This window comes from Punica granatum, chromosome 4, assembly GCF_007655135.1.
Source record: "Punica granatum isolate Tunisia-2019 chromosome 4, ASM765513v2, whole genome shotgun sequence".
Classification (NCBI taxonomy): domain Eukaryota; kingdom Viridiplantae; phylum Streptophyta; class Magnoliopsida; order Myrtales; family Lythraceae; genus Punica; species Punica granatum.
The window spans coordinates 38,712,863-38,738,437 of record NC_045130.1 but is presented as its reverse complement, the minus strand read 5'-3'; the positions used below and the strand labels follow the sequence as shown (position 1 = coordinate 38,738,437).

Here is a 25,575-nt window from a genome sequence, read left to right as displayed (position 1 = left end):
TGCGAACCATGAATTTTTACATATAAATGGATCTTTGGCGTTACGCTTGATCATGAATAGAGGAAATTCGATGATAATAGACATAATTTGAGCCTCTAGAACTTAAAAAAGGGAGGCAAATCTAGTTCTTAACGAGCTGAAGAGTAAAATTGTTGGATGGATCACTCCATTTTACAATCACCGACACCTCGCCGTCTTCCTATGTTTGTTATGATATCAATCATCCAATTAGCGCGCCAAATTCACAAGCACTCGATAGAGTGGTGAAGGAGCTAAAAGCTGGAGCCCTTATGGGATGAAGTCCATCCCTCCAAGCTAATCGCGATTGTGGCCGTGAGCCCACCGCAAATATTCAATGGGTATGCACTGGCCGATCAAACTTGAGATGTACATACTGTGAGACACGCACGCTTGTAAATTAAGTGGTCCCATAATAAATAAGATCTAGGGTAACCACGAGCATGATACAATTGCTAAAGTGCATTTCAATTGAGCATACATTTCTTCGGCATACATTCTGACATTTGAAAGCTTAATAGGCTCGGTTAAATCCAGTTCGGCCATGAATGGATAAAATTCTCTCGGCGGACCAATATGAATTATTCTCATTCATAATACTCGAATTTAAAATCGGACTTTATCGATATTGCGGATGGGACGTGAAGTGGTAATAACCTATGGGCTGTAACCATGTCGTGATCGCCGTTAAAAAGACAAAAGCCGGACCACACAGGAGATCTGCTCTTTTTATTATTATTAGTTTGGAAACGGCGAAACCCCTCTCTCCTCTCCTCTTCTCTTCTCCTCTTTTCTTTTCTTTTCTTTTCTCTTCTTCTTCCATTAGAATCAATTCAGTCATTCATTCAATTTCTTCTTCACCAGAAATCACCAAACTCTCTCTCCCCCCTCTCTCTCTCTCTCTATGCACCAACTTCATTGATTCACCCCGTTTCCCTTCGCGCGAGCTGTCTTAATGTCGTCGGGATTCTCCGGCGGCGGTGCCCCGGAGTTCTACGCGGCCACCGGCGGAATCCGTCCCAGATCCGCCACCGCAGGGCCTCAGCAGCAGCTATACAGAGCGGCCCAGCAACAGTTCCAGGGAATCTTTCTGGACCCTTCCGCCTCTCAGATCGCCCAACAACCGGCCCCACCACCACTTAATCTCATCGGCAAGCGCACGCTGTCTGAGTTCCAACAGAACCAGGCCCTCAACAACCTCCTCCTCCGCTCTGTCAGGCCGAGGACTTACCTGCAACGATCCCCGTTGGAATTCTCCGGGGCTCTTCCGGCTCAGAGGTTCGGCGTGCCTTTGCTCCAGCAGCTGAGGCCACAGCCCATTAATCTCGCCAATGGGGGGACCAACCCCACCAATCCGACTCCCGCTCCTGCGCCGATCAACCAGGGGGTGGAGACGGAAACGAAGATGATGAATCGGCTACAGGAGCTCGAGAAGGCACTCCTCGACGACGACGATAACGGGGACGCCGCCTCGGTGATCACCAACGCCAACAGCGAATGGTCTGAGGCGATACAGAGCCTCATAAGCCCGACTCAGAACCCGATTGCTTCTTCCTCCCCGTCTTCTTCGTCGTCGTCGTCTTCTCCGTCCTCATCTGTATCCGTCCCATCTCCGGCTGCTATTATTTCGAAGCAATCGTTGGTCGAGGCCGCGACCGCAATTTATGACGGGAAGAACGACGTCGCAGCGGAGATCTTGGCCCGTCTATCTTCGGCTTCAAACCTGAGAGGCAGTTACGAGCAGAGGTTGATGGATTATGTGCTATCTGCCCTCAGAGCGAGGGTTTTCCCGGCGGAGAACTCGCCTCCGGTGACCGAGTTGTTCAGCAAGGACCACGTCCTGTCGACTCAGCTCCTCTACGACCTCTCCCCCTGCTTCAAGCTCGGCTTCATGGCCGCCAATTTTGCGATCCTGGAGGCTGCGGCGGAACAGCCCGCTGCTAACAAGCTCCACGTGGTTGATTTCGATATCGGGCAGGGCGGACAGTACGTCAACCTCATCCACGCGCTTTCCACGCGCCAGGCTGGGAGACCCTCCGCCATGAGGATCACCGCCGTCTCCGACTTCGCCGGCTGTGAGGAACGGCTGACAGCTGTCGGGAAACAGCTGAGCAAGGTTGCAGCCGACGTACGGTTGGGGTTCGAGTTCCGCGTGGTGAACCAGCGGCCGGCCGAGTTAACTAGGGACTCGCTGGGTTGCGGCCCTGACGAGGCACTCGCAGTGAACTTCGCGTTCAAACTGTACCGGATCCCCGACGAGAGCGTCTCTATCGAAAACCCCCGGGACGAGCTGCTCCGGCGAGCCAAGGCGTTGGAGCCACGTGTGGTGACGCTGGTGGAGCAGGAGATGAATGCGAACACGGCCCCGTTCGTGGGGCGGGTGAACGAGGCGTTCGGGTACTACGGGGCGCTGATGGAGTCCATCGAGTCGACGGTGCAGAGGGGCACCTCGGACCGTGCGAGGGTGGAGGAAGGCCTGAGCAGGAGGGTGGCAAACTCGTTGGCGTGCGAGGGGAGGGACCGGGTGGAGAGGTGCGAGGTGTTCGGGAAGTGGCGGGCGCGCATGGGGATGGCGGGGTTCGGGCCGAGGCCGGTGAGCATTCAGGTGGTGGAGTCGCTGAAGGCCCGGCTCAGCTCAGGGAACCGGGTCAACCCGGGTTTCACGGTTAAGGAAGAGGGTGGTGGGGTCGGGTTCGGTTGGCTCAGCCGCACTCTCACCGTCGCATCCGCTTGGCGTTAACTTCACTCTCCCCCGCCCATCCCTCTCTCACTTTGTTCGTTAGCCATTATTATTATTATTATTATTATTATTATTATTGATGATTAATTAAAAAAAATCATCATCTTATATTTTGAAGAAATATGATTAATATTACCAGTAGAAATGTAATATTTTCGCAAAGCATAGACGGTTCGGTTCTGAGAAATTTTCCCGGGAAAATGGAATTGGGAAAATATTATATATATATATATCTATGAATGAATATATATATATATATTAGAGAGAAAGGGGAATGAAATTGAATGAATGAATGGAATAAAAATCCTCGAGAGTTTCTCTTTGTTTGTTTTTTCTGCATTTATTATTATTACTCGCTGATAATTATTATTGGGCGGGTGGGGAACGCGCGCGAGGGCGTTTGGTAATATAATTAGCTGACGTGGTGTATTGATGCATTGTATTGTATTATGTAATTGATGGAAGGGAACCCTCAACTTCTAACCGTGGGGGGCTCCACAGATTAGATTATCTTCTCGAGTTCGTGTATTTTGGAATTTTTTTATATGATTTAAAATATGTGAAATGAAACGTAAGCTGTTGTTTTCGCAATTTTTCGAGGCCAACATGGAGCTGCTTGGTGGCCAACATGTCGAGCTGTGATTGGTCTGTCATGCAGCAGCAGCAAAGCACTTTTCGCTTTCCAGGGAGTAATTTGCGTTTGGGATAACGTGTGTGTGTGTGTGGATGGGATGGGGTCGGGTGGGGTGGGGAGGATTTCACGTGCACGTGTTTGAGGGAGATAATGTTTTTGACTGCTTATATGGGTTTCCATGGGTGCCCAATTATCTCCTTAATTAGCAAGCATATCGTCGAACGTATTATCAATCTATAGCGTATTATTATGTATACGTTGGTGTTTCCGAGATAAAAGATTTCGCCGCTTAAGATAATCGTCTGACCTTTCTCCCGTCGTGCTCCTGGCTCGCCTGCAGCTTTTAGTTGAATTTGGTGGAGACCGAAACCGAAGCGTTTGGGCGCCTAAAGTTTGGTATTAGCAGGTTGGACAAATTGGTGTAAAAATCAGCGCTTGGAATTTGGTTCCATACGTGATGAATGATGTCAAGATATGTCGCGTGTCGTATGCTTGCCAAACTTGTATATATATTCATAATTATATTGGCTTTCCTTCGGTTCTTATATAAGCAAATCCCTATCACCAGTGACAACCGTTTATGGGAAGTAATAATCCTTATTTCTTTAAATGAAGTTTTGGTACTGATCGTTCTTGTTGCCAAAATATTACTTCAAAGTTTCATAAACATATAGTATATTTAAATAATATATTAGATTAATTATTTTACAAGACAGATTAATGTTCCTTCTTTTACACGAAAATATATATTAACCCGAGTTAGTTACAAGTCACAATATAATTACAAGAAAAATATTAGACAAAAAATGGGATATTATGTATACTTAACGATGAAGCTGGAATGGGATATATATATATATATATGTATATATACTTTCTTTTTTTTCTTTACTTTGTCTAACTAGAGAGATGATTCTTCTTAGTTTGCTGTGTATATATTGGCATACGTATATATGCATATATTGTGCGGGTGAGGGAAGCGATGGAGACCATATCACTCTTGGATACGTCTATTTTGTAGCTCAAGTGCATGCGCAAGCATCGGGATCATTTCCTCCTTCATCTGGCATGCTGGAATCTGGTTATGTCCTACGGCCTGATTCCTCTTCGATTCTTAGGACTCCTAATAGTCCTAAATTAGCTTCTTGGGAAAACAACTCAATGCCAACAATCAACTTACCGCATACAACGAAAGGTGAAGTGAATCTATACTATATTCTTCCTAATGAGGTTAAATAGGCTCAATCGATTTTGCTGATAGTTAAAACACTACTTGGGCTAAATCAGCACAACGTATCATAATTAACCGAGTTGTTTGTCCTTTGTAGGTGCAAATGTGGTTAATAACCGCACTAGCAGTTCAGAGAGCACCCAAAGAATGCGGCCGGTTTGTGAGCCAACTGAGCAACCCCGTAACAATCATACGCCGAGGGGTAAGAATTCAATTTCTTTATCCTTTTGATATCCACTAGCTATAAGCTTAACCCTACATATGGAGTCTTGGTAGTCCTTCAGATAATCATGTATTCTTTTTCCCCTGTTCAATGGTGAATATATTTTGTGAAGCAATTGGCACTGAGGTGCTCATTGCTCTTACGAACAAGTGGTTCTACATACTACTTGCCTAGATAATCACATTCATGATGCCTTTGCCTGCTATTGCTTCGACATGAATATAACCAAAAGATATTGCTTCTACATGCATGACTTGATCTACGTTCTCGCCATAATTCAGCATACAATTAACTAAGAAGAATGATCTCTTATACACATGGAAAACATAGAGGAAATTATTTATACGGATGTATATAGAGAGACATGGCTTGCAATGAACTCTCTTCGGTCTAGCTGTCCGGTTAAGTACAATGCAGTACTCCAACCCTCTCCACATTAAATGGATGGATTAATTACTCCCAACTTTAATAGGCATTAATGCCCAAAAAGATAATTTAGAAAAAATGGATTGTAAATCTACCGAAAGATTTTCCGATTCTCCGATTTTGGAAAAAAGGATCGTGAAATGGAGAATTTCCTCCCATGAATTTCACAGAATAAATTGCATTTATTCACACCTATATCTAATACATTTAACCATTTAGATTTTTCACATTTTGCGAATAGTGGAGAGTTGGGGAAGGTAAGAAAAGAAAGCCTACAATTACTATTTTTCTTTTAAAGGAAAAGATTATATATATATATATATATTTTATGTGTGTGTGAGAAAGAGAAGCATTAACTAACCGTAATCGACGTTCTTTTACCATTGAAAAAGTACACCAAAATTATGGCATCCAATTCATTAATCTCGAACTATAGCTAGCAATCATAGAAAAGAGAAAAAAGTTGCTCCAGCTTTATGTGTTTATCTAAAATATATTACAGCAACTTTTAAGGGCCAGTCAAAAGAAGTTTACAAATGTTCACCGAACAAAAAAGGTTTAAAAAGATAATTGAAATATGTGGAAGAAAAGTATTATTATTATTATTATTAATGATAAAAATAGGATGACTAAGAAAACCCATGTTTTCTTTTGGGCAGAAGAAATCCTTGCTTCTTAATATTAGACTAGAAACTAAGTTCGTATTTTATTGCATTTTCATTTGAGATTGTTGGTAATTTATTTCCATTAAATAAATTCACATTTTTAAAATTAAAGGCAATATTTATTATCATGTTTGGAATGGACGGTTGAATAAGTATATTATCTACTGAGTGAAAAAATAGATTATCTCCAACATTCAGATACAGTTTTTAACTAAACACAATAATTTAGCGGATCAAGAGAATTTAAAATTAGATTTCTAATAATCTACATTGATTCTCTACCGAAAAAAAAACCGTATAGATTACCTCGTACGAAATCCTCAAGCAAACCACAACCGGGCATTTATACCTGCGAGTCACCCTTTGCATGATAGATGCACCATTTATTTATTTATAAGATATTTGCGAGGAATGGCAAATTACACGACGCCCCAATTGGGAAAAAGTAGACAGAGACCAATCATTGAGATTGGTGGGGGAAATTATCTAGAATTTAGGACTATGTTCCCCAAAAACAATAATGAGCATAGAGCTGATCCCCCATGATACATAGAATTAGCAACCAAAGGAAAAAAAAAATATATATATATAAAATATAATTTATCCATAATATATATATATATATAAGAAAAATAATTAAAATCTCTAATTCGAATCATCGTAAAATTACATAGTAGAATAATTTTTATTGGGTTATATGTACTATCTTTATGGAGGGACTATCATGTCTAGTGGACTTAAAGAATGTTTACATGATTTAGGAATCGGTCGGACTAAATCTGGACTAAATCTGAACGACTTCTCGTCATATTAAAAAAAGAAAGTATCTAAAGTCAATGTCTTGTGAACTTTTTTTTCCTTTTAAATTATTAAAGAATGTCCAAACTTCATTACTCTAAAATAAAATGTTTTATCTTAGCCCTTTGCATGAGGGGTGTTCCTCCTTGGAGCCTTGTGATTGTCAAATTTCAGTCAAAAAATGCACTGAACTTGGCTCCCATCTGATTCTCATCTTTTTGCGTAAAATACGTTCAATTCACATGTAAAAAGGGCTCCTTATTTATGATCTTTAAGGTTCCTTTTTCCATTTAAAAAAACAAAAAGTTACATATTTTGTTCTTATTATATGTTAAATAAAATCGATAAAAGAAACCTCTTAATTTCATTCTCCCAAAAAAGATTTATAAGCATGAATTTCTAGTTCACATAAGTTGTTCATGCTATAACTCTTTTTATATATTATGACTTTTTATTGATGAAAATTTTATTATTACGAGATAATCAGAGCTAATTATTTTACATTTTGGTTATTTTCAATGTAATAAGATGGTTTTCATATGATGTGCAAGTATCATTGCCGTATGACGATATTTATGATTTGGAAACATCAATTGTCTCTCCTAGTTTCCTGTTATTATATTTTGATGATTAGTAGGCCATGAATTACAATATGTCACCTTGTCCAAACTAGTCAAAATCGACTCATCAAAAAAAGTAGTCAAAATCGAAAGCTGCCACGATCTAGGTAGGACTCCCCCAATGGAAATTGTGCAATTAAATTAATTGAGTTGACAGTCAACATATAAGTACACATCAGCCCATATGCCAAAGATATATTAACAAATCAAATATAATTTTTAACCCTTGTTAAATATAATTCTAATATAGTTAACTACGATGTGTAATGTATTTAGCAAATCATATGTTGCTAATGGACGAGTATTACTTGTCAATGCAGTGCATATGAGGAACTCAAAATGCATAAGAAACACTATGTGGTCAGAGAAATCGAGAATTCAACGATTTGAAAATGTTTCGCAGTTTAATCAAGAAAAAAGAAGAAGGTAAAATACATCATATGATACAACCTTTGCATTTCGTGTCAAATTTAGTACAAACTTTAAAAATGATCTAAAAATGCACAATTTCTTTAATATCAAATATGGCACGCGCTGATTTTTTTCGTAAAATATTTCTAGTTTCACCTACTTTGAGTGCTACTTGGCTTACGAAGCACCCGTGGCCCCTTGTTTGGATGCAATCTTTGCACGCTACATCAGCAAAACAATTATGTTTGGACGGAAAAATTACAGCGAGCAATATTTTAGACAAATATGAAAGATTGCACATTTTGAGAAAATTTTTGAAAATTATAATTATCTTAACATAAAATTTAAAAGTTGCGCCATGTGATATATTTTTCAAAAAGAAAATGTCTAACCCAGTTTGGTTGCAATCAGTAACGGGAGCACTGACGCCATATAGCACTAACGTGGCCTTCTCTCTACTTCTGCCTTTCTTTTGTCCATATGGAAGCATCATTTCTCTGTAAAACAAAAGGGATTCTTTTCATAGGTCACACATAAAGCTTCGCTAACAAACCATTGAAAGAAATGGGACGATGTTGGATGGCTCTTGAAGAGATAAAGGCCATCGATTCATTTATTGGTACCCCACCTGAACTGGACGCACCGACCAAGGATTTGGATCGAGATAGCCAGCGGCATTCTCAATTAAGAATGCGAATAAGAAGATAACTTGTACAAGCTAAGGAGATTTGTAAAGTGTTAAGAGTAAAAAATCCCACATGAAAAAATTAAGAAGAATCTAATGGGTTTATAAGAGATTAGGTACCACAATCTATTATATCGAACTTTTGGGTTGAAGATGGGCCCAATCGCTTGTAAGCCCAATACATATTTTACATAAAGTGGCTTGACTGCGCCCTCTCAACTCCAAGTCTCTCCATCGTGCACTTGATTCATCCAATTACTACCAAATTCATCTTCAAAGTTTATGAGAAAAATGTTTTCTAGTGTATTTTTTTTCTCAACTATAAAAGACTAAATAAAAATTTAAATAGAGGAACATTTATAATTTAATTTGCGAAGAATCAAAATTAAAATCTCTTAATTTATAAATAAGGGCGTAATGCTACTGTAGTACGCCTCTTTTCTGAGGGTTACTGGGATTTTTTCGGTCAAAAGGGTTAGTAGGCTTTTTGGCCTTTTCCTTTGGAATATATATGACTAATTGAATGATTGTGGAGAGTGGCATCAATTATAGACAGATTCTAATTTCATTCTAACTTATTATTATGAAATTTCCATTTCCCAAATAATTCATGATTGACGAGAATATAATAATTGAAATTTTTTTGGTAATCTTATTTTGTCACGTGACGTGAAAAATAATTAATTATAATATAATAAATTCGTAAATGGAGTGTTAATTACGTAAACAATTGCCATAAGTATTGTGTATTGCCGGATTCCTATTATTTCTTTCTCACCGTATTAATTAATTAAGAGTTTCTCATAATAATTAAAATACAATCTTCATGTTCATTTTGCTCACATTAATTCCACATATATAATTATCAGGCAAACGCCTCGAACTTCAGTACCCGACTTTCGTCAAAGGATTCTGTCATTCTTGTGACGGTAGCACTACCATATTCGTTTGCATACGCCCCGGATAATAATCAATCGTCGAACATGAAATTTGAAGATCGCTCTGTCTTCAATGTTAGAAATAGATATGCCGTAGAAATGACATTATCGGCTTGCATAAGTACTGAGGACTTCTATGGGCCTCCGACCAAATCCTTGATGGACTTCATGGGCCTCTCTGCTAACTTATCAAAGGGCCTTTATGGGCCTTGATATTGGGCTAACATAAGAAAGAAGAAGCTGCTGGACCCGGACAAGAAGCCCATTTGGTCCCAGTCCGTATTTCATTGACCGTCGATTGGATGTCATCCAACGGCTGTGAAAGACTCACGACCATAACCGTTCCCGTGCAATGACGCAGCTTCTGTTTGGTATTAGAGTTGAGTTAAATTTTGATTTTAATTGGTTTATAATGATTGTGTTATTGAATTATGAGAAAATATATGAAAAAGTAATGAATAGTTGACATAAAGTAATGATTGTGTTGTTAAATTGTGAAAAAAATAATGAATAGTTGAAAGAATTTAGTATTAAAAATTAAATTGAATGGTTAAAAAGTAAAAAAATAGTAAGAAAAGTAATAATTGTGTAATGATTGTGTTATTAAATTGTAAAAATAATAATAAATAATTAAGAGAATTTTATTAAAAATTAAATTGATTGATTAAAAAGTAAAAGGGTAGAAAAATAATGGAGTTGGATTGAAAATACGCGGAGTTTAGGATTAAATCTAAAAAAGTCTCTACCGAGTAGAAGGCTGCTGCCAGAGCCCGAGTCCGTACACCGCGCGACAATGGCGGCGTCACTGAGACTGCCCTCACTCACCTCCTTCTTCACCTCTCCCTCCGCCACTATACGCCGCCGCTCTCCCGCCGTCCTACGGTGGCGGCACCGGCCGCGGTACCCGCTGACCGCCGCCTTCTCGTCCCAGAGCGCCGCCGCTAGTCCTCCGGGGACCGAGGAGCGGGTCGCCGGCAAAAAGCCCCAGTCGGACGACCGAGTCGTCACACCCCGGTCCGTTGACTTCAATGCCTGGTACCTCGACGTGATCGACCACGCTGAGCTCGCGGACTATGGTCCGGTTCGCGGGACCATGGTGATACGTCCCTACGGTTATGCCATTTGGGAAGCTATTCAAGTAAGGGTTTTTTTCTTTATTTTGAAGCATAGGAAATCGTTTGAGCTGCAATTCTGATGAAGGGTTCTGTTCAAATGCAGGAGTATTTGAATGTTAAGTTCAAGGAGACTGGTCACAGCAATATGTATTTTCCCCAGGTTTGATTTTTGGACGCCGTTGTTATCAAAGCTTGCCTTGGTGCTTGGATTACGTTGAAACATGTCTTTTAGAATGTTAAAGACTAAATTTTGCTGCTGCAAATTGCAGTTCATACCGTATTCCTTCATAGAGAAAGAAGCTAGCCATGTGGAAGGTTTCAGTCCGGAGTTAGCTCTGGTAACTATTGGGGGAGGAAAGGAACTTGAAGAGAAGCTCGTGGTACTTATTCTCTTTGTCGTATGCTTTCCCTTAATGTTGGTCTTAATTCTCAGGAAATGAAAATGGTTGGGACTTGAGCTGCATTATTTTTCTGGTTCGAGCGTAGAAGTATGGCCTGAATTTTGGCTTTGATCGTTGCCCTTCTTGAGGTTCTGGCAGGTTCGACCTACAAGTGAGACCATTGTTAATCACATGTTTACTCAGTGGATTCATAGTTACCGTGATCTTCCTCTCATGGTAAACCAGGTGCGACATCAGTCACGTTCTTTGACTCCTCTAGTGGAATTATTTGTGAATACTTGTTAATAATAATAATGTTACTTACTTTGTTAGTGGGCAAATGTCACAAGATGGGAGATGCGGACGAAGCCTTTTGTAAGGACCCTTGAATTTCTGTGGCAGGAGGGGCACACAGCCCATGCTAATCCAGAAGAGGCTGAGAAAGAGGTTTGCATCTTTTCATGAAGACAAGCTTTTACTATGTTAGACATCCTAATACTATCTGATGATAGGTACTGCTCACTGCAGGCTATGCAGATGATTGACGTCTATACAAAATTTGCTTACGAGCAAGCTGCAATACCTGTTATTGCAGGTCGGAAGTCAAAGGTTGAAACATTTGCTGGTGCTTCTAGGACCTATACAATAGAGGCTATGATGGGTGATCGTAAAGCTCTGCAGGCCGGGACAAGTCACAATCTTGGGCAGAACTTTTCTCGAGCCTTCGGGACACAGGTATCAACACTTCCGATGGTTCCCTTGATTCTTACTTTTAGGGCAAGCCTTATACTCTGATGCATAAATCTGGCATGCTTTCATTGTGCCACTTTGGCCATGAATGGAGCAGGGGATTCTCGCAATTATTTCAATGAGAAATACAGTAGGTTCCTATCATTTAGTGTGACATATTCTTCAAATGGCTTTTGAGAGTACTTCCATTTCTTCTGATGTTAGGTGCTTCATTCTTCAAACAAAATTTGATGGGCATTTCTGGTAGTGCAGTTCACTGATGAAAATGGGCAAAGGCAGCATGTGTGGCAGACATCATGGGCTATCAGCACTCGCTTTGTTGGTGGTATAATCATGACTCATGGAGATGATGCTGGGTTAATGCTTCCACCGAGGCTTGCACCTGTACAAGTAAGTTTCTCTGTGGCTGCATGATGTTTGCTTTCCAAAATGGTAATTCCTTAGATGTGCAAGCGGCACATATGTGCTTCATAGCAGTAGCTTTCCTTTTTGTGAATAGAATGCTCATTATGGGGAAATTTTGTTTAATCGTGCATCCATATGAATTCCAGGTGGTAATTGTACCAATATGGAAGAAAGATAGTGAAAAGCAAGGGGTCCTAGCTGCTGCATCATCTGTCAAAGTCGTTCTGAAATCTGCGGGAATAAAAGTGCAACTCGATGACTCCGAGCAGAGAACCCCAGGATGGAAATTCAATTTCTGGGAGATGAAGGTCCCTTTATTCATCAAATCTATAGTTAATTTATGTCGATTGTTGCTTATGTTTTAAATTTAGAGTTTATAAATCAACCAATAAGATATCAGAAGAATGACAGTAAATGATCATGTCTCACATTTTACATTTTCACCCCACTGGAGTGATAAGCCCCTTTTATAACCTTGTCCATCCTTTATTTTCTCATTTGCTCGTTGTGGCCATGGCACTTTTTTTTTTCCTATATTTGTTCATCTGTGTTTTTTGTTGGCAACAGTATGAGTTAATTACAGTGTTTATATTGCATATTATTCTTGTCTAATTCTTAACACCGTATTTTTGTATCGCAGGGTGTCCCTCTAAGAATTGAAATAGGTCCTCGTGATGTTTCCAGCAATAGTGTGGTTGTATCCAGGCGAGATATTCCTGGAAAACAAGGCAAAGTGTTTGGAATATCCATGGAGCCTCCTGTTATAGAGGCTTACGTAAAAGAAAAGCTGGATGAGGTCCAGTCTTCTCTACTAGAAAGGGCAATATCATTTAGAGATGGGTGCGTCTTCCATACTATCTTTACCTATTATTTAATAGTAAATGAAATCATAATGGTGAAGAGCAACCGCCATGGGAATTTCCTTCTGTACCCCCTGAAAATGAAATTATCTTAGGTTCCACCCTAAAAAATTGTATCATATACAGACGCGGTTGGTGCTCCATAAATGAGAGTTGCCTAGGCTAGAAGTGCTCCATGTAGCGCAAACTTGACATCATATCACTCACATATCTTTGATTTTGCCCACTTATCTAAAAGTTTCACTGCCACAACTTTGCTTCGCTAAATCTCTCTTCATTATCTGGTGGTCGTCTGAGAAGATATATTTTTGCAGAAACATTGTGGATGTGAGCTCATATGATGAACTCAAAGATGCAATTTCCCAGGGAAAATGGGCTAGAGGTCCTTGGTCAGCAAGGTAGTTTATGTTGCCATATCGTTCCCATCTTGAGATTTAAATTGTAAACAAGTCAGCATATTGCATATCAAAGTTAGAATCCTATTCATTACAAGACTTTGTCTTATTGCCCCAGTGACCAAGATGAATTGAAAGTCAAAGAAGAGACTGGTGCAACTATTCGGTGCTTTCCTTTTGAACAGCCTGAAGAGGTCAAGACATGCCTTATGACTGGAATTCCTGCCAAGGAAGTTGCCATTTTTGCGAAATCCTACTGATTCTTTCTGCTCTTTTTCCAAGGATCCTCATGATTTCTTGCTATCTCGGTCAACATTGGTAAAAGATAGTATTGTCTCCGCACTGCGATTGATAGATTTGATATAATGGGTTGGGAAAAGGTGTACCATTAATAACTATACATTCCTGAGCTGTTAGAGTGGCACGTTGTAATATCAATCGTTTTCTACTTGTATGATGGTTTAGTTAGAAATCTTTCTTATCAATTGCCATTGGGAATTCAGAGGTAAGTTGTCTGAGATTGGATATTTGATCATGTACTCGTAGCTAATAAATGAAAAGTTATATGCTTGCAGAAAATCTACTTTGAGTACATGACCAATTGTCTGGAGGAGTTGGGTGAAAATCCTTTCACTGCCTAGACAACTTTTTGGCTAGATCACAGCCTATACATTGAATCAACACTAATATCTCTTCTTGTTTCGATCTGAGTTTTGCAAGAAAGAACTGCCCTCTTTGGCAATACTGCTCGGGAAAATTGCTAAAAGAAGGGAAGGAGATCCCGCCATTTCCCTTCACCTTACCAGCTGAAGCTGATGGATTTGAAGTGCAGATTATGTGCTGATTCACAGGAACAGATTTCTGCCACCTCTTGCCTCATCTTCTTCGGGCCACTAACTAGAACTCCTATGCTTGATCCTTCACAGTCCAAAAGAATCTCTGCAAGAAAATCGCAAATAATCATCTTTCAGCTACCAAAATTTCTATATGCAGTGCCTTAAAAGGGTTTTCAGTTCAGATGAAAGTTCATACTCTTCAGGTTTGGTCGTTTCCCATGGTGCGCCATAGTGGCTTTGCTCAAAGTTTGACGAGGAAGGCTTTCTAGCTCCCAGTCCATGTCATGGAAGACTGGGCTTGGGGACGTCATTGGAGGCGTCTCTGTACTCTGAACCTGTCTGATTTCTTGAGCACTCTGCCTCTTGTTCCAGAGAAATCCCACAGTTGCTGTTGAGGCTATGGAGATGCAGATGAACATCATGTATAGAGCTGCTCCCGAAGAATCAGAGTAAGCTTTGTTGGGTTTGTGCTCAATTCGATGTATGTAGTATCGCGTAAGGAATCCGATAGAGAGTAGGAATATCATGAATGATGATGAGATTATCAGCCCAAGCCACAGCCAGCTCCAAGGGCCTAAGACTGCAGAAATTGGTGCATCTCTCAAACTGGGTTTGAACAAGATGGTCCTAAAGGGACTCTGTTCTTCTCCTGCAGGATTGGTCTCTCTTGTCACGAAGGCTTTAATCTGTATCTCCAGGCGGGAACCATCAAGAGCTGTGCCAGAAACCGGGAGGAGGAGGTCGAGCATGGAGAGGTCAAGGGATGTCTTGAAGGCACATACAAGGAGCAGCCTCGGAGTCTTTTCACAGGCTGTGTTGGCCCTGTGGAGGAGCTCCCTCGTTATTGAGATGAATGGAGTTATGCCGCTTCCTCCACTTATCATGACCAGCTTGTCGTGCCTGCAATTTTGTTTCGCAACCGAAATAGAGGAAGTAATCTAGGCAGATCAGATAGAAACCTATGACATTGATAAAGAATATGGAGATTCTGTTCTTTTGCTGACCTCAGAAAGTCGGTGAAGGGAGGGCCATAAGGGCCTTCAACGGAGACCTGCAGATTTTCAGCGGGGTTGTAGGAGGAGAGTCTCTGATACAGGCTTTTGGACCAACTCCCTTCACTCTTGATGAGGATGCTGAGCCTATCGGGCTCTGTGCTGCTGCTCGAGGTCACTGTGAAAGGGTGCCATTGCAGCTTTGATAGTGTGGGGATGTTCACGAACACAGAGCTCGTCGGAGTATAGCTTAGTCCTGTCACAAAAACAAAGCAGCGGGAAGTTAGTCCTATGTTTGCTTCAGCAGAACATAAATAAGGTGAAAAGGAACTGTATGAAATATCTGGCTCCTCAATGTTACCTGGGGACTTGGAAAAGTTAAGTTCGATGGCTCGACAGGGTAGAATGCGAGCAGAGACCAGCTGGACCTGTTGCTGAGATTGCAGGAACCGGAGGTAACGATCAATCACGAAGAGGTAAAACCCGGGAAGCATCGTGCAGGCAGTGGACAACCCGACATGGAGAACAAAGAAGACCACAAACACAACGTATAGGTAGTGAGTGTAAAAAAAGAGCTCGAATAGCTTTCTCCTTATACGAGGGAACGTCGTGGCCCACATCACCAGCCCAGCAAGCAGCGATATTTCTCCGGCCAAGTTCGAGACTCCGACCTTGTCCCATTTCAGCATCTGCACCTGACGAACTGATCAGACGTTTTCCCAGAATGATTAAGAGGAATGAGTTAGTGTAAGATCTTGAACGTTGTTTTACCTCTAAAACGCGACGGGTTTTGGCCCAAAAGATGACGTAGCAGAGGCCGTGGGCTGTGAAGAAAGTCATGGCCGTGTGGCCGATCCATATGTGGTACTTGATGCTTGCCTCGGACGTGAGGCCGATGAGTCGTAGGACTGATGATCCTCTCGTTACCGGAAAGAACAGTAATGCCAGGCACATGTTACCGATGAGGCCCAGCAACAGAGCGGAGCTCTTTAGCTTTGCTTCCGACCTGATCAGACGATTTACGTTGATCAATTATATAAAAAATCTCGAAAGAATGAGATAATTACTTACACTGAGATCCCATGTTGCGTGGCTTCTGCCCGGGCATACCGGAACATTGAATGCATGTAAGAATAAAATGACCAGACCAGGAGCCCCGCGAACATCACTAAGAATGACAACTCGGTCCACGAAATGATACCGAGAGGTCCTCTCACTATCACGGGCCGTCTCCACGAATCCCAACTGCCACTTCTGGCATCACTGCAGCATTAGAAATTGCCAATAAATTGATTAGCATTTTCCTTCGATATGATAAAAATCTTTCGGGTTAATGTCGGAGGAAGAAGTAGGCTCGATCAGTACTGTTTTCCGTAATGTAGGTAGAGACATCCCAAGGCAGCAACTAATAGGATTGGGAATGTGTAGATCAATATGCTTCCTCCTGCAAAATCCAAGTTTAAAGACACACTTTGACAGCCCAAATGCTAATAAAACTAAACTTTATTCGGAATTTTATCGATATCTAATCGGTAAGTCGAAAAACTAATACTGACCTTGCTTTCCAAAGTATGTAGAATTAGTTTTCGACAGAACAATCGGAAACCAGTGCAAATAATATGTGTTGGTCGGGATCATAACCCAAACAAGCAAGTAACCCAACAGTATGATCGTGACGAGAAGCATTGTCAGTGATTTGACAAAGCTCTTGACTCCATTTCCATAAGATGAAGAGGAAGAAGGATTAGTTTGTTCCATAATTTCTTGAAGAACTTGACACCTGTGTTTTTGCAAAAAATTGTGGGCATTATGATGGCTTTTATATGTGGAAGGACTGTTGGAAAGAAAATTAAAATCTCAATAAATGAGCCAAAAATGGTAACGTAACGTAGTCGTACGGTACTTAATGCCCATGCAAAATCTGATAATTGTTTTTCCTTTTACAAGTAATTACTTCCCAAATTCAATACATATGGACTATGTCCGTTTGTTTTCAGGGTTACAATCACAAAAACTTTAACTTTAACTTTAACTCAACCCACTACACAACAAAAATACACATTTCCCAAGTCAACTTTAACTTTAACTCAACACACTATACAACATTTGTCCTTTTTCACAATCAAAATCAAAGTTACTTTAACTCTGAAACCAAACGCCTCATCATGAGGCGCAATTGGTAGTCTTCACTCCATACAGCCAGACTCTATGGCTTGCAAATTTACTAGAAATACCTCATGGTGAGTCTAGTGACGCTTAGAGACATGAGATTAATTTAGTTAATAAACTTAGAATAGTTCAAAACTTCAACAGAATACCTTGTAGTGAGTCTAGTGATACTCGAATGAGATTAATTTTAGTTAATAAACTGAAAACATTATATATATATATATATACCAGGGATATATTCATATATATATATATATATATATATATTATTTAAATGGGATAGCCAAGATAAGTGTCAGCTTTCAATCAATGTTCATTGGACTACGGTTCCTCCCTATGCGACTGTCATGGAAGCTATTTGTGACCCTTTAGTTCAAAGTTTGGCCGCTTGTACACAGATATTATATACATACAAACATACATAGACTTAAATTACTACCTAAATACATATATAATATTTGTCCATTTTGAGCGATTCTAGATGAAAGGGAGAGTTCTATTTTAACTTTTGGTGGAGGAGTTCTAATTGATTATAGCATAACTACATGTTATTGTTCCTAAACACGAACCGTGCAGTGTGAATATATATTGCGTGTGAATTGAATAGTTGGACATTCAACCCTTGGATCATAAACTTAATTTTTTCGAAAAGGTAGAGTAATAAGATCTCTATAATTATAAGATCATAAAAAAAAAAACTTAAAAATTGTATGTGCCTGAGTTGTATTTTATTTTTTAATTTTTAATAAGGGATATTGAAACTCATACAATAATTTTAAATGTGCTAAAATACAACAATTTTGAACTCATACAACAATTTTATGGTCTGCTGACTAGAGCTTCATCCTATTCATACCACAATTTCCATATGATTACATATTTTTCATTAACATTAATTATTTGCTTATGAAGCGCAAATCAGCCTCACAATTAATTGAATATGGATTTCAAGGTTTAATCAAACATGATGATGATTCAAAAATTCCATATTGGAAATCGACCTTATAAATTCTTAATTTCAAGTCAAACATTGAAAAACAAAAAGTTCATTCGGTTTTTCCCAAATTGCCATTAATAAAAAACATGAGGCACTTACAATTTCCTATCCCACAATTTGCAAATCATATACTCATCATAATCAGCACACTCACCAAATTAAACAACGGATACAACGAGAAAGACAACAATTTTTTTTTTTTGGATAAATAAGAAAGACAACATTAAACAACAAAACATAACACAATAAAAAACTATCGTGTCATCATACACACATAACACAACCACTCTATATATACTCTTTTCGTTTATTGCACAATTTTATTTCGATCTAATCCTGCCTTGTACGTGAGATCAGAATCCGATAATTGGTCACCAGTCGAAGCTGATGGACTCGAAGTGAAGGTTATTGGCCAAACCCGATGAACAAATCTTTGCAACTTCCCGTCTCATTCTCCTTGGTCCGCACACGGACACTCCTATATCGGCCGATCCTTTGCAATCAAATAATATCTCTGCATATACATAAGCACATATCTTCATGATCAATCCCAAAATCTCAAAACGTTCATTTGAAATAAACAACTTCTATATTTTCCTTCAATTCGAACTTACTTTTGAGATCGGGCCTTGTACCATAGTGCACCTTAGTCACTTGAACGAGCGATTGTTGGGGGAGGCTCTCGAGCTCCCTCTCAGCCGGCCCCACGAACCAGGACCCTGGAGATGCTATCGGACTCGGCACGTCCAGGCTCTTGACCTGCCTCATTGCTTCCCGGCTGCTGTCCTTCTTTGTCCACAGAAACGCAATGCTCGAAACCGTGAACATGCTGGCACATATCAGGAACATGTCCCACAGGATCCAATATGAGAAGTGGTACTTACTGGGGTCGCTAAGGCCCCCCGGTTTTATGATCGGGTATATGTAGTAGAGCGTCACGAGGCCCAGGAGGATCAGGAACAAGAGAAACGAGGACACGATGATCAAGCCAAGCCAGAGCCAGGAGTCCCGCCCCAAGGCTGGGGCAATGGCACGGTCTATGGTCAGGTCAGGCTTGAACCAAAGGGTTTGGATGTTTTTATCTTTCGGGTCCTGTGATTCCCGGTCGTCATGGTCTTGGGTTATGTAGGCTTCGATGTAGAGTTGAGTTCGTGAAATAAAGTCGGAGACCGAAGTCTGGGAGCCGATTGGAAGTAAGAGGTCAAGGATTGCGAGGTCAGTGGATTTCTTAAATGCGCACACTAGCATTATTTTTGGGAGCTGAGAGTCGGGTTGGTTATTGCTTTGGTAGATTAACTCCCGAATTATCGAAATGAAGGGAGCTATGCCGCTACCCCCGCAAATCATGACTAGCACCTCGTGCCTGCAGCATTCATCAATGCGACATAACTTTCTCAGACCATATGGAGAGTCGAGATGACATATAATTGCGAGTTGAATTTGAACATATATGAAAACCCCAGTATATACACATATACCTCTATTCATAATTTATTCATCGCATACCTTAAGAAATTCATAGAACTCGGTCCATAGGGTCCTTCAACTGAGACTTCGAGGCGGTCCAAGGGAGGAGAAGTAGAAGACATCAATGTTTGATAAAGCTTCTGAGACCAGCTTCCGTGACACTTGATGGCAACGCTCAGGGTCTCAGACTCCAAACTGCTGCTTGAGATGACCGTGAAAGGGTGCCATTGAAGCTTCGAAATGCTCGGTATATTCACGAACAGTATGCTTGTCGGATTGTACTTCAGTTCTGCAGATCATATACCACTTGATAATTAACTTTATTGGAGATGTAATAATCCGATCCATCAAATAAGTGTGTTCGACAGTCTAAAGGGACTTTCTCGCTGCGCTTACTGTTACTCTTGGCAAAGTTCAGTTCAACGAGGCCAAAGGGAAGAAGACGAGCAGATAGGAGTGGGGCCCTTTTCCTGGACTGCAGAAACCTCAGGTACCGGTCAATGACGAAGAGGAAGATGCCGGGAATGATCATGCAGAAGTAGGCCGCTCCGACGTGAAGGACATAGAAGACGATGTAGAGAATGTAGAGATGGTGAGTGTAGAAGAACACCTCAAACATCTTCCGGCGGACTGGGCGGAAGCTAGTCGCCCACATGGCGATAGCGAATATGATTGCTATAGTGCCGGCCAGGTTCGATACGTACGTACTGCTCCATTCCAGCAACTGCATCGGTCCACCCAGTTAAGACTAATTTTCTAAGTATATCTACTGGTGATTGGTTTATTATGAAGCAATAACATATACGTACATCGATCATTTGATTAGTCATGGCCCAGTATATGATGAAGCCGACGGTGTGGGCAACAAAGAGGACTGATGAGATATGCCCTAACCAGATGTGATACTTGATGCTCGACTCTGACGTCAGCCCTACTAATGGCAGAATAGAAGAGCCTCTTGTCACTGGGAAGAAGAGGAATGCCCAGCAGATGTTCCCAACGTACCCTAGCCTCAGTGATACACTCCTAAACTTTGCTTGCCACCTGATACGTACATATACATACATACATACATATATATTACTCGTTATAGCATGATTAAGAGAAAATGGTAAAAGAAATTTAGAAAAAATAAAAACACTTACACTTTCGCCCCGTCGTGGTTATGGAGTTGGCCAAAACTCACGTACAAGTAATTCGAGAGCGACCAGATCAAGAGAGTGATGAACATCACTCCGAACACGAGCTCTATTGCGCTCACTACTCCCAGAGGAGCCATCACAACTGCCGGCCGTTTCCAGAAACCGCCTAGTCGAACACATTTTCCATCTCTGTGCATGCAAGCAGTCCCATGCATGTTCATTTTCAGTACCCCATGCAATATGAGATCATCTGTCTTTGAAATGTTTATAAATACCAATTCATACCTCGGACTGAGCTTAGGCTTCTCGGAATTTTTCTTGAGGTGGAGATAAATGCAGCCGAAAGCGGCGATGAACATCACCGGAAAAGTAAAGAGCAGCAGATTTGTTCCTTTTGTTTTGCCCATAAGAATTCTCATATCAGGAAGATGATATCGGGATTCGAAGAGAGAAGAGAGATGGGACACAAGGACTGAAACAGATAAAAGATGAATGCTCGGCACACTTAGATAGTTATATATGTACCTTGATCCGCGAAGTAAGATGAGTTGAGCTTGTTATCAAGATACGGAGTCCATATATTCTTGTAAGTCTTAGTTGGGAGCATGATCCAGATCATTATCCACCCGACGAAGGCCACAAGGAAGCTCATCTTCAGAACTCTTTGAGCAATAACTCTCTCCATGTTGGCTTCCGCAATTGTGGCTAGCGGGGCTGTCTATCAGTTTGTTCGATCTGCAGTTGAAGATCGATATGATGAATTATCAAACTTATATAAGCATGTGAAATTGGAGAGTAGATCTATACATAGCAATCGTCGGTATAATCCTACGTCAAGTCTAAAGCTGCAGCATGATTCATGCCCTTCTGTTTGTTCATTAATTTCTCTATTTCTTGATATATTGTTCAGTCTCTGAAAAGTCAATATCATTCTGAACGGATGTCGTGATCGTGACAGGATTTACCTAGGCCTTATAACAAGAAAGGGCCGCTCTTAACTGTACTACCGAGATATAGTGCAATTGATCAAATCTATACATTTTATTTATATGAAACTTAATAGCAGTGTAGAAATTTGAAATCTTCTAAAAGTATCTCGTGATCAAAATCATGCATTCATGTCAACAATATGATTATATGTGAAATTAGTCTCGACTCATAAATTGATGATATCTAGCGATTCGCCCAAGGAAACTATACATATAAACTCAAACGCACGCCCAATCTCTAGCATGTGGAATTCTAAGTTTTGTTTGATTCGTACACATGTAAACATAGACAACACACTCATATAAATACATATGCAATACTAACGATATTACATCGTTCAAATTGAGTTTGGAGTAGTTGTTTTTTTTATCATATATATGTATATATGATACACACATATTTGCTGGCTGAATATTTTTTTTTTGGTCAATGTCAGTGTGTTAGAATGATTTGATTAACAAACAAATGATTTGTCGTCGTTTTAAAGTAGAGTTGACAATTTATGAAATGCCAGTACAGTTGACTTGTGGGAATTGGGTAAGTCTTGATGTATCGTACAGGTACCATACATTTGCTCCAACATGCAACTGTCGCTGCAAAAGGGATTCTTTCTCTGGTTTAATACGTCAGAAGGACTAACAAAAATTATCGAACGAAGTTCAAACCATTTGATCGTAAGGTAAGAACTGCAAATACCGTATCAATTTACACAGTATTGAGATCTGTATGTAGGACTGTAGGAGGCAGTGGCTTCTACATATATCTAAGAACTGCGAGTCCTAGACCGATACCAAGAAAAGTCGCGATGGAAACTCCCAGAATGCCGGCAAGTATCGCAGGAATGACCAATGAGTGCCATCCCTTGGCAGTGGCCATTCCGCATGCTGTCGTGGGGCCACCAATATTAGCATTTGACGCCAAAAGTAGAAGCCTGAGATCGAACCGGAATAGTTTCCCAAATCCTAGGATCACAAGTAGATGAACACTGACTTGGATCAGAGCGAATGCAAATATGCTAGGAGTCGTGTTGATGACATTCCATATGCTGCCACTTGCACCCACAACGGCGAAAAAGACCTGTGTCAGAAAAAGCCTCAAATCAATCATATGACTATTATTAAGCAAGTGCAAATCGAATTATGACGGGGGCTGCAGCAAGCGTTTGTTCATAGTTACCATAAGCACATGCTTCCATTGTCTCTTGGGAACTCTTACTGTATAGATTGCCGGAAAATTAATATGACAAGAAATTCGAGTTTCTTGAACGCCCTAATGGTATATGGATTACCTGCATCAGGACCAGAGAAATAGCATCCCCAGCATGAGCAAGATGACCAAATTGCGAAGGGAGAACGGTAGCTAGGACAACCACCATAGCTGTTGTCGCTGGAAGGTTTCCTCCTCGAATACCAAACAACTCTGTGAGGTGAGTGGCTGTCTTACAAATAGCAAAGGATGCTGCAAGAGCCATAGCGATTTGTGGGGCCGAGAGTTTTGAAGCAGAATCTGATTGCAGAGCCATTGGATCATCTGCAAAAGACTTTTCATGACCAACTTAGTACTTGTTATAGGAAGCTAATTATGCATATAAATGCTCAAAATCTGCGCATACCACAAGGTGACATCGAGGGCTCAGCGGGTATTCTTGAGGCACATGCGAAGAGCAACATGAAATATATAGCGCATATCACATTGTCTGCAGCAACTCCAGCAGCCAATACTGATGGAGTAACACCAAGCGCCTCAGAGATCGCCACATAATTAACAGCTGCAGGAATCAACAAGGGCCCAGATCTGTCAGTCGCGGTATGAAGATTTGTGAATAGAGACGGATAAGTCAAGTGTGATATGTGCAATATATCAAAAACCAAACTTCTGAGAATTTCATCAACAATTGGGAAAAGGAAAAGGTCACTGTAACTACAAAAATCAATAGCTGGTTTTTAGACCTTTTTTCAAGAGCCTAAAGCAGTAAATACCATAAGCTAGTATGAATATGTACTCACATCCACCGATATAGCTTCCCATGAGAGCAGCAGCAATTTTCCAATTGTCTTGGCCAAGTGATCTCATTGGCACTATGAAAAATGCCACAATCGTCCCAACAATAGTTGCCACTACAAGCAAGAATGGAACAGAAGGTTAATGTACATCACATAAGACTGCTGCAAACTAGGAAGCTCCAAGAAGTAAGCCTCGCTACATGGTAATCCCTGCCTATGATTGCAATCAGTTCAAGTTTTTTCAGCAGCAAACAGGGAGAACACTAATCTATAATCAACGGAGCTATTTGGAAGACAACGATGTATATGCAATCACTTGCATTACCTGACCCGAGGAGAAATGCCAAGAGCAAGCCCCCAGTCAACCTAATCACGCTGCGCAAGTCTGCTCTAAATAACAGGAGCGGAATAGTCAATGGAAGTAGGAACTGCAAGACAACGGCATAAGCAGGAGCTTCGCAGGGAATAATTCCCAAATTGCTAGCAGCAAGACCAACCAAAGTGCTCACAAGGGCAGCACTCACCATGCTCCCGAGCTTCGTCTTTTCGGACCTTCCAATACATCACCAAGTCAATCAAGATTCGTCCTTTCACAGCAAGATTTCCACAATTAATTCGTAAGGTAATCAATACTTATTGCTACCTCCAGTTCGAAACATCACCGCATCAAAGCATTTAACTTTACAATTCAACTTCATTCACTTTCATTTCCGCTCCTTCGTGATGAATGCCACTTGAAAATTCATACTCGTTCCAATCTCCCGGCTTTTGGGGAACAAACTAAACCATTGACCATCTAAGATTTGCCAAGATAAGTCCTTTTTACTCCCATACACACTCATGAACTACCGATATCAATGCAAAACACATGAGATTAGAGCCCAAGCAATTCATTCATCCGTCTCAGAGTGGGTCTGTTCTTATGCAGATACAATCGTTACATACTCATAGAAGTATTCGTAAATGTACCAGAGACCAAAAGCGCCAATTCCTAACAGAGCCGTCCAAGTCCCCCACTGGTCGTCGGAGGAGACGATGGGAAGCCTCATCTGTGATTGTGCACGAACCTTCACCGAACTGTCTAAACATCGCCGTCGTTGATCTGCGGTGGAGTTAGCTAGTGGATGACGGAGGATTCTCTCCGTACTGTGAAGTGAGTGCGTGGAAGTTGGAAAGTGAGCTCTGAAGATGAGGTGATCTCGGCCTCCTGGCGGCAAGCTGAGGCGGCAGAGTGGCCAGGGTGCAGAGAGCGGTCGGAGGAGCGACGGTGGCCTGACGTAGGACGCCATTGACGGCGGAGATTTAGTCGGACGGGGCACTGTCCAGTTACCCGTAGGCTATCCGCGGAAAGCTGATGTGGCATGTTATTATTTGTCTAACTGTGAGAAAATTAAATCAGATAGAAGGCAGAAAGACGATGTCGTGCAACTGCAATACCACAAGCTTGCCTAGTCGCATGGTGAGATTATTTATACTGTTTCAGTAGGTTTTTTTATCCTTTATTTTTTTTTTGTATATATGTACGTCTATATCAGTGTTATCAGAACCAGATCGGATGGTGACCCAGAAGGGATAAGGGTTCATGGGTTTATGAGTCCAACGAGGATTCGATGGGTCGGACCGCAAGTTTAATTAAAATAAAATAAATATTTATATTATTAAAAAATTATGATAATTAAAATAAA

At 40.9% G+C, this 25,575-nt stretch overlaps 5 protein-coding genes across 5 annotated transcripts; 2 read left to right on the top strand and 3 right to left on the bottom strand.

The window, feature by feature from the left end:
- Nucleotides 1-767: 767 nt before the first annotated feature.
- Nucleotides 768-3,088, top strand: LOC116204827 (scarecrow-like protein 8). Its single transcript, XM_031537145.1, has one exon. The coding sequence runs from the start codon at nucleotides 974-976 to the stop codon at nucleotides 2,756-2,758; it is 1,785 nt and encodes a 594-aa protein (XP_031393005.1). The 5' UTR covers nucleotides 768-973; the 3' UTR covers nucleotides 2,759-3,088.
- Nucleotides 3,089-10,115: 7,027 nt separating this feature from the next.
- Nucleotides 10,116-13,873, top strand: LOC116204903 (proline--tRNA ligase, chloroplastic/mitochondrial). Its single transcript, XM_031537267.1, has 11 exons — nucleotides 10,116-10,527; nucleotides 10,608-10,664; nucleotides 10,774-10,884; nucleotides 11,044-11,130; nucleotides 11,218-11,331; nucleotides 11,413-11,619; nucleotides 11,887-12,024; nucleotides 12,186-12,347; nucleotides 12,680-12,879; nucleotides 13,214-13,297; nucleotides 13,413-13,873. Exons 1-11 carry the CDS (start codon nucleotides 10,183-10,185, stop codon nucleotides 13,552-13,554), a joined length of 1,647 nt encoding a protein of 548 aa, XP_031393127.1. The 5' UTR covers nucleotides 10,116-10,182; the 3' UTR covers nucleotides 13,555-13,873.
- A 205-nt stretch (nucleotides 13,874-14,078) lies between these two features.
- Nucleotides 14,079-16,880, bottom strand: LOC116204410 (ferric reduction oxidase 2-like). The gene is made up of 8 exons (XM_031536482.1): nucleotides 16,679-16,880; nucleotides 16,488-16,566; nucleotides 16,194-16,385; nucleotides 15,894-16,128; nucleotides 15,484-15,817; nucleotides 15,135-15,378; nucleotides 14,327-15,030; nucleotides 14,079-14,233 (listed from the first exon to the last, which is right to left on the bottom strand). Exons 1-8 carry the CDS (start codon nucleotides 16,878-16,880, stop codon nucleotides 14,094-14,096), a joined length of 2,130 nt encoding a protein of 709 aa, XP_031392342.1. The 3' UTR covers nucleotides 14,079-14,093.
- Nucleotides 16,881-18,339: 1,459 nt separating this feature from the next.
- LOC116204902 (ferric reduction oxidase 4) lies at nucleotides 18,340-21,627 on the bottom strand. The gene is made up of 8 exons (XM_031537266.1): nucleotides 21,423-21,627; nucleotides 21,183-21,288; nucleotides 20,901-21,086; nucleotides 20,565-20,799; nucleotides 20,152-20,479; nucleotides 19,795-20,044; nucleotides 18,903-19,651; nucleotides 18,340-18,802 (listed from the first exon to the last, which is right to left on the bottom strand). The coding sequence occupies exons 1-8, from the start codon at nucleotides 21,580-21,582 to the stop codon at nucleotides 18,660-18,662; spliced, it is 2,157 nt and encodes a 718-aa protein (XP_031393126.1). The 5' UTR covers nucleotides 21,583-21,627; the 3' UTR covers nucleotides 18,340-18,659.
- An 848-nt stretch (nucleotides 21,628-22,475) lies between these two features.
- LOC116206442 (uncharacterized membrane protein YjcL-like) lies at nucleotides 22,476-25,318 on the bottom strand. Its single transcript, XM_031539318.1, has 6 exons — nucleotides 24,860-25,318; nucleotides 24,216-24,442; nucleotides 23,894-24,004; nucleotides 23,500-23,655; nucleotides 23,176-23,417; nucleotides 22,476-22,964 (listed from the first exon to the last, which is right to left on the bottom strand). The coding sequence occupies exons 1-6, from the start codon at nucleotides 25,177-25,179 to the stop codon at nucleotides 22,641-22,643; spliced, it is 1,380 nt and encodes a 459-aa protein (XP_031395178.1). The 5' UTR covers nucleotides 25,180-25,318; the 3' UTR covers nucleotides 22,476-22,640.
- Nucleotides 25,319-25,575: the final 257 nt, after the last annotated feature.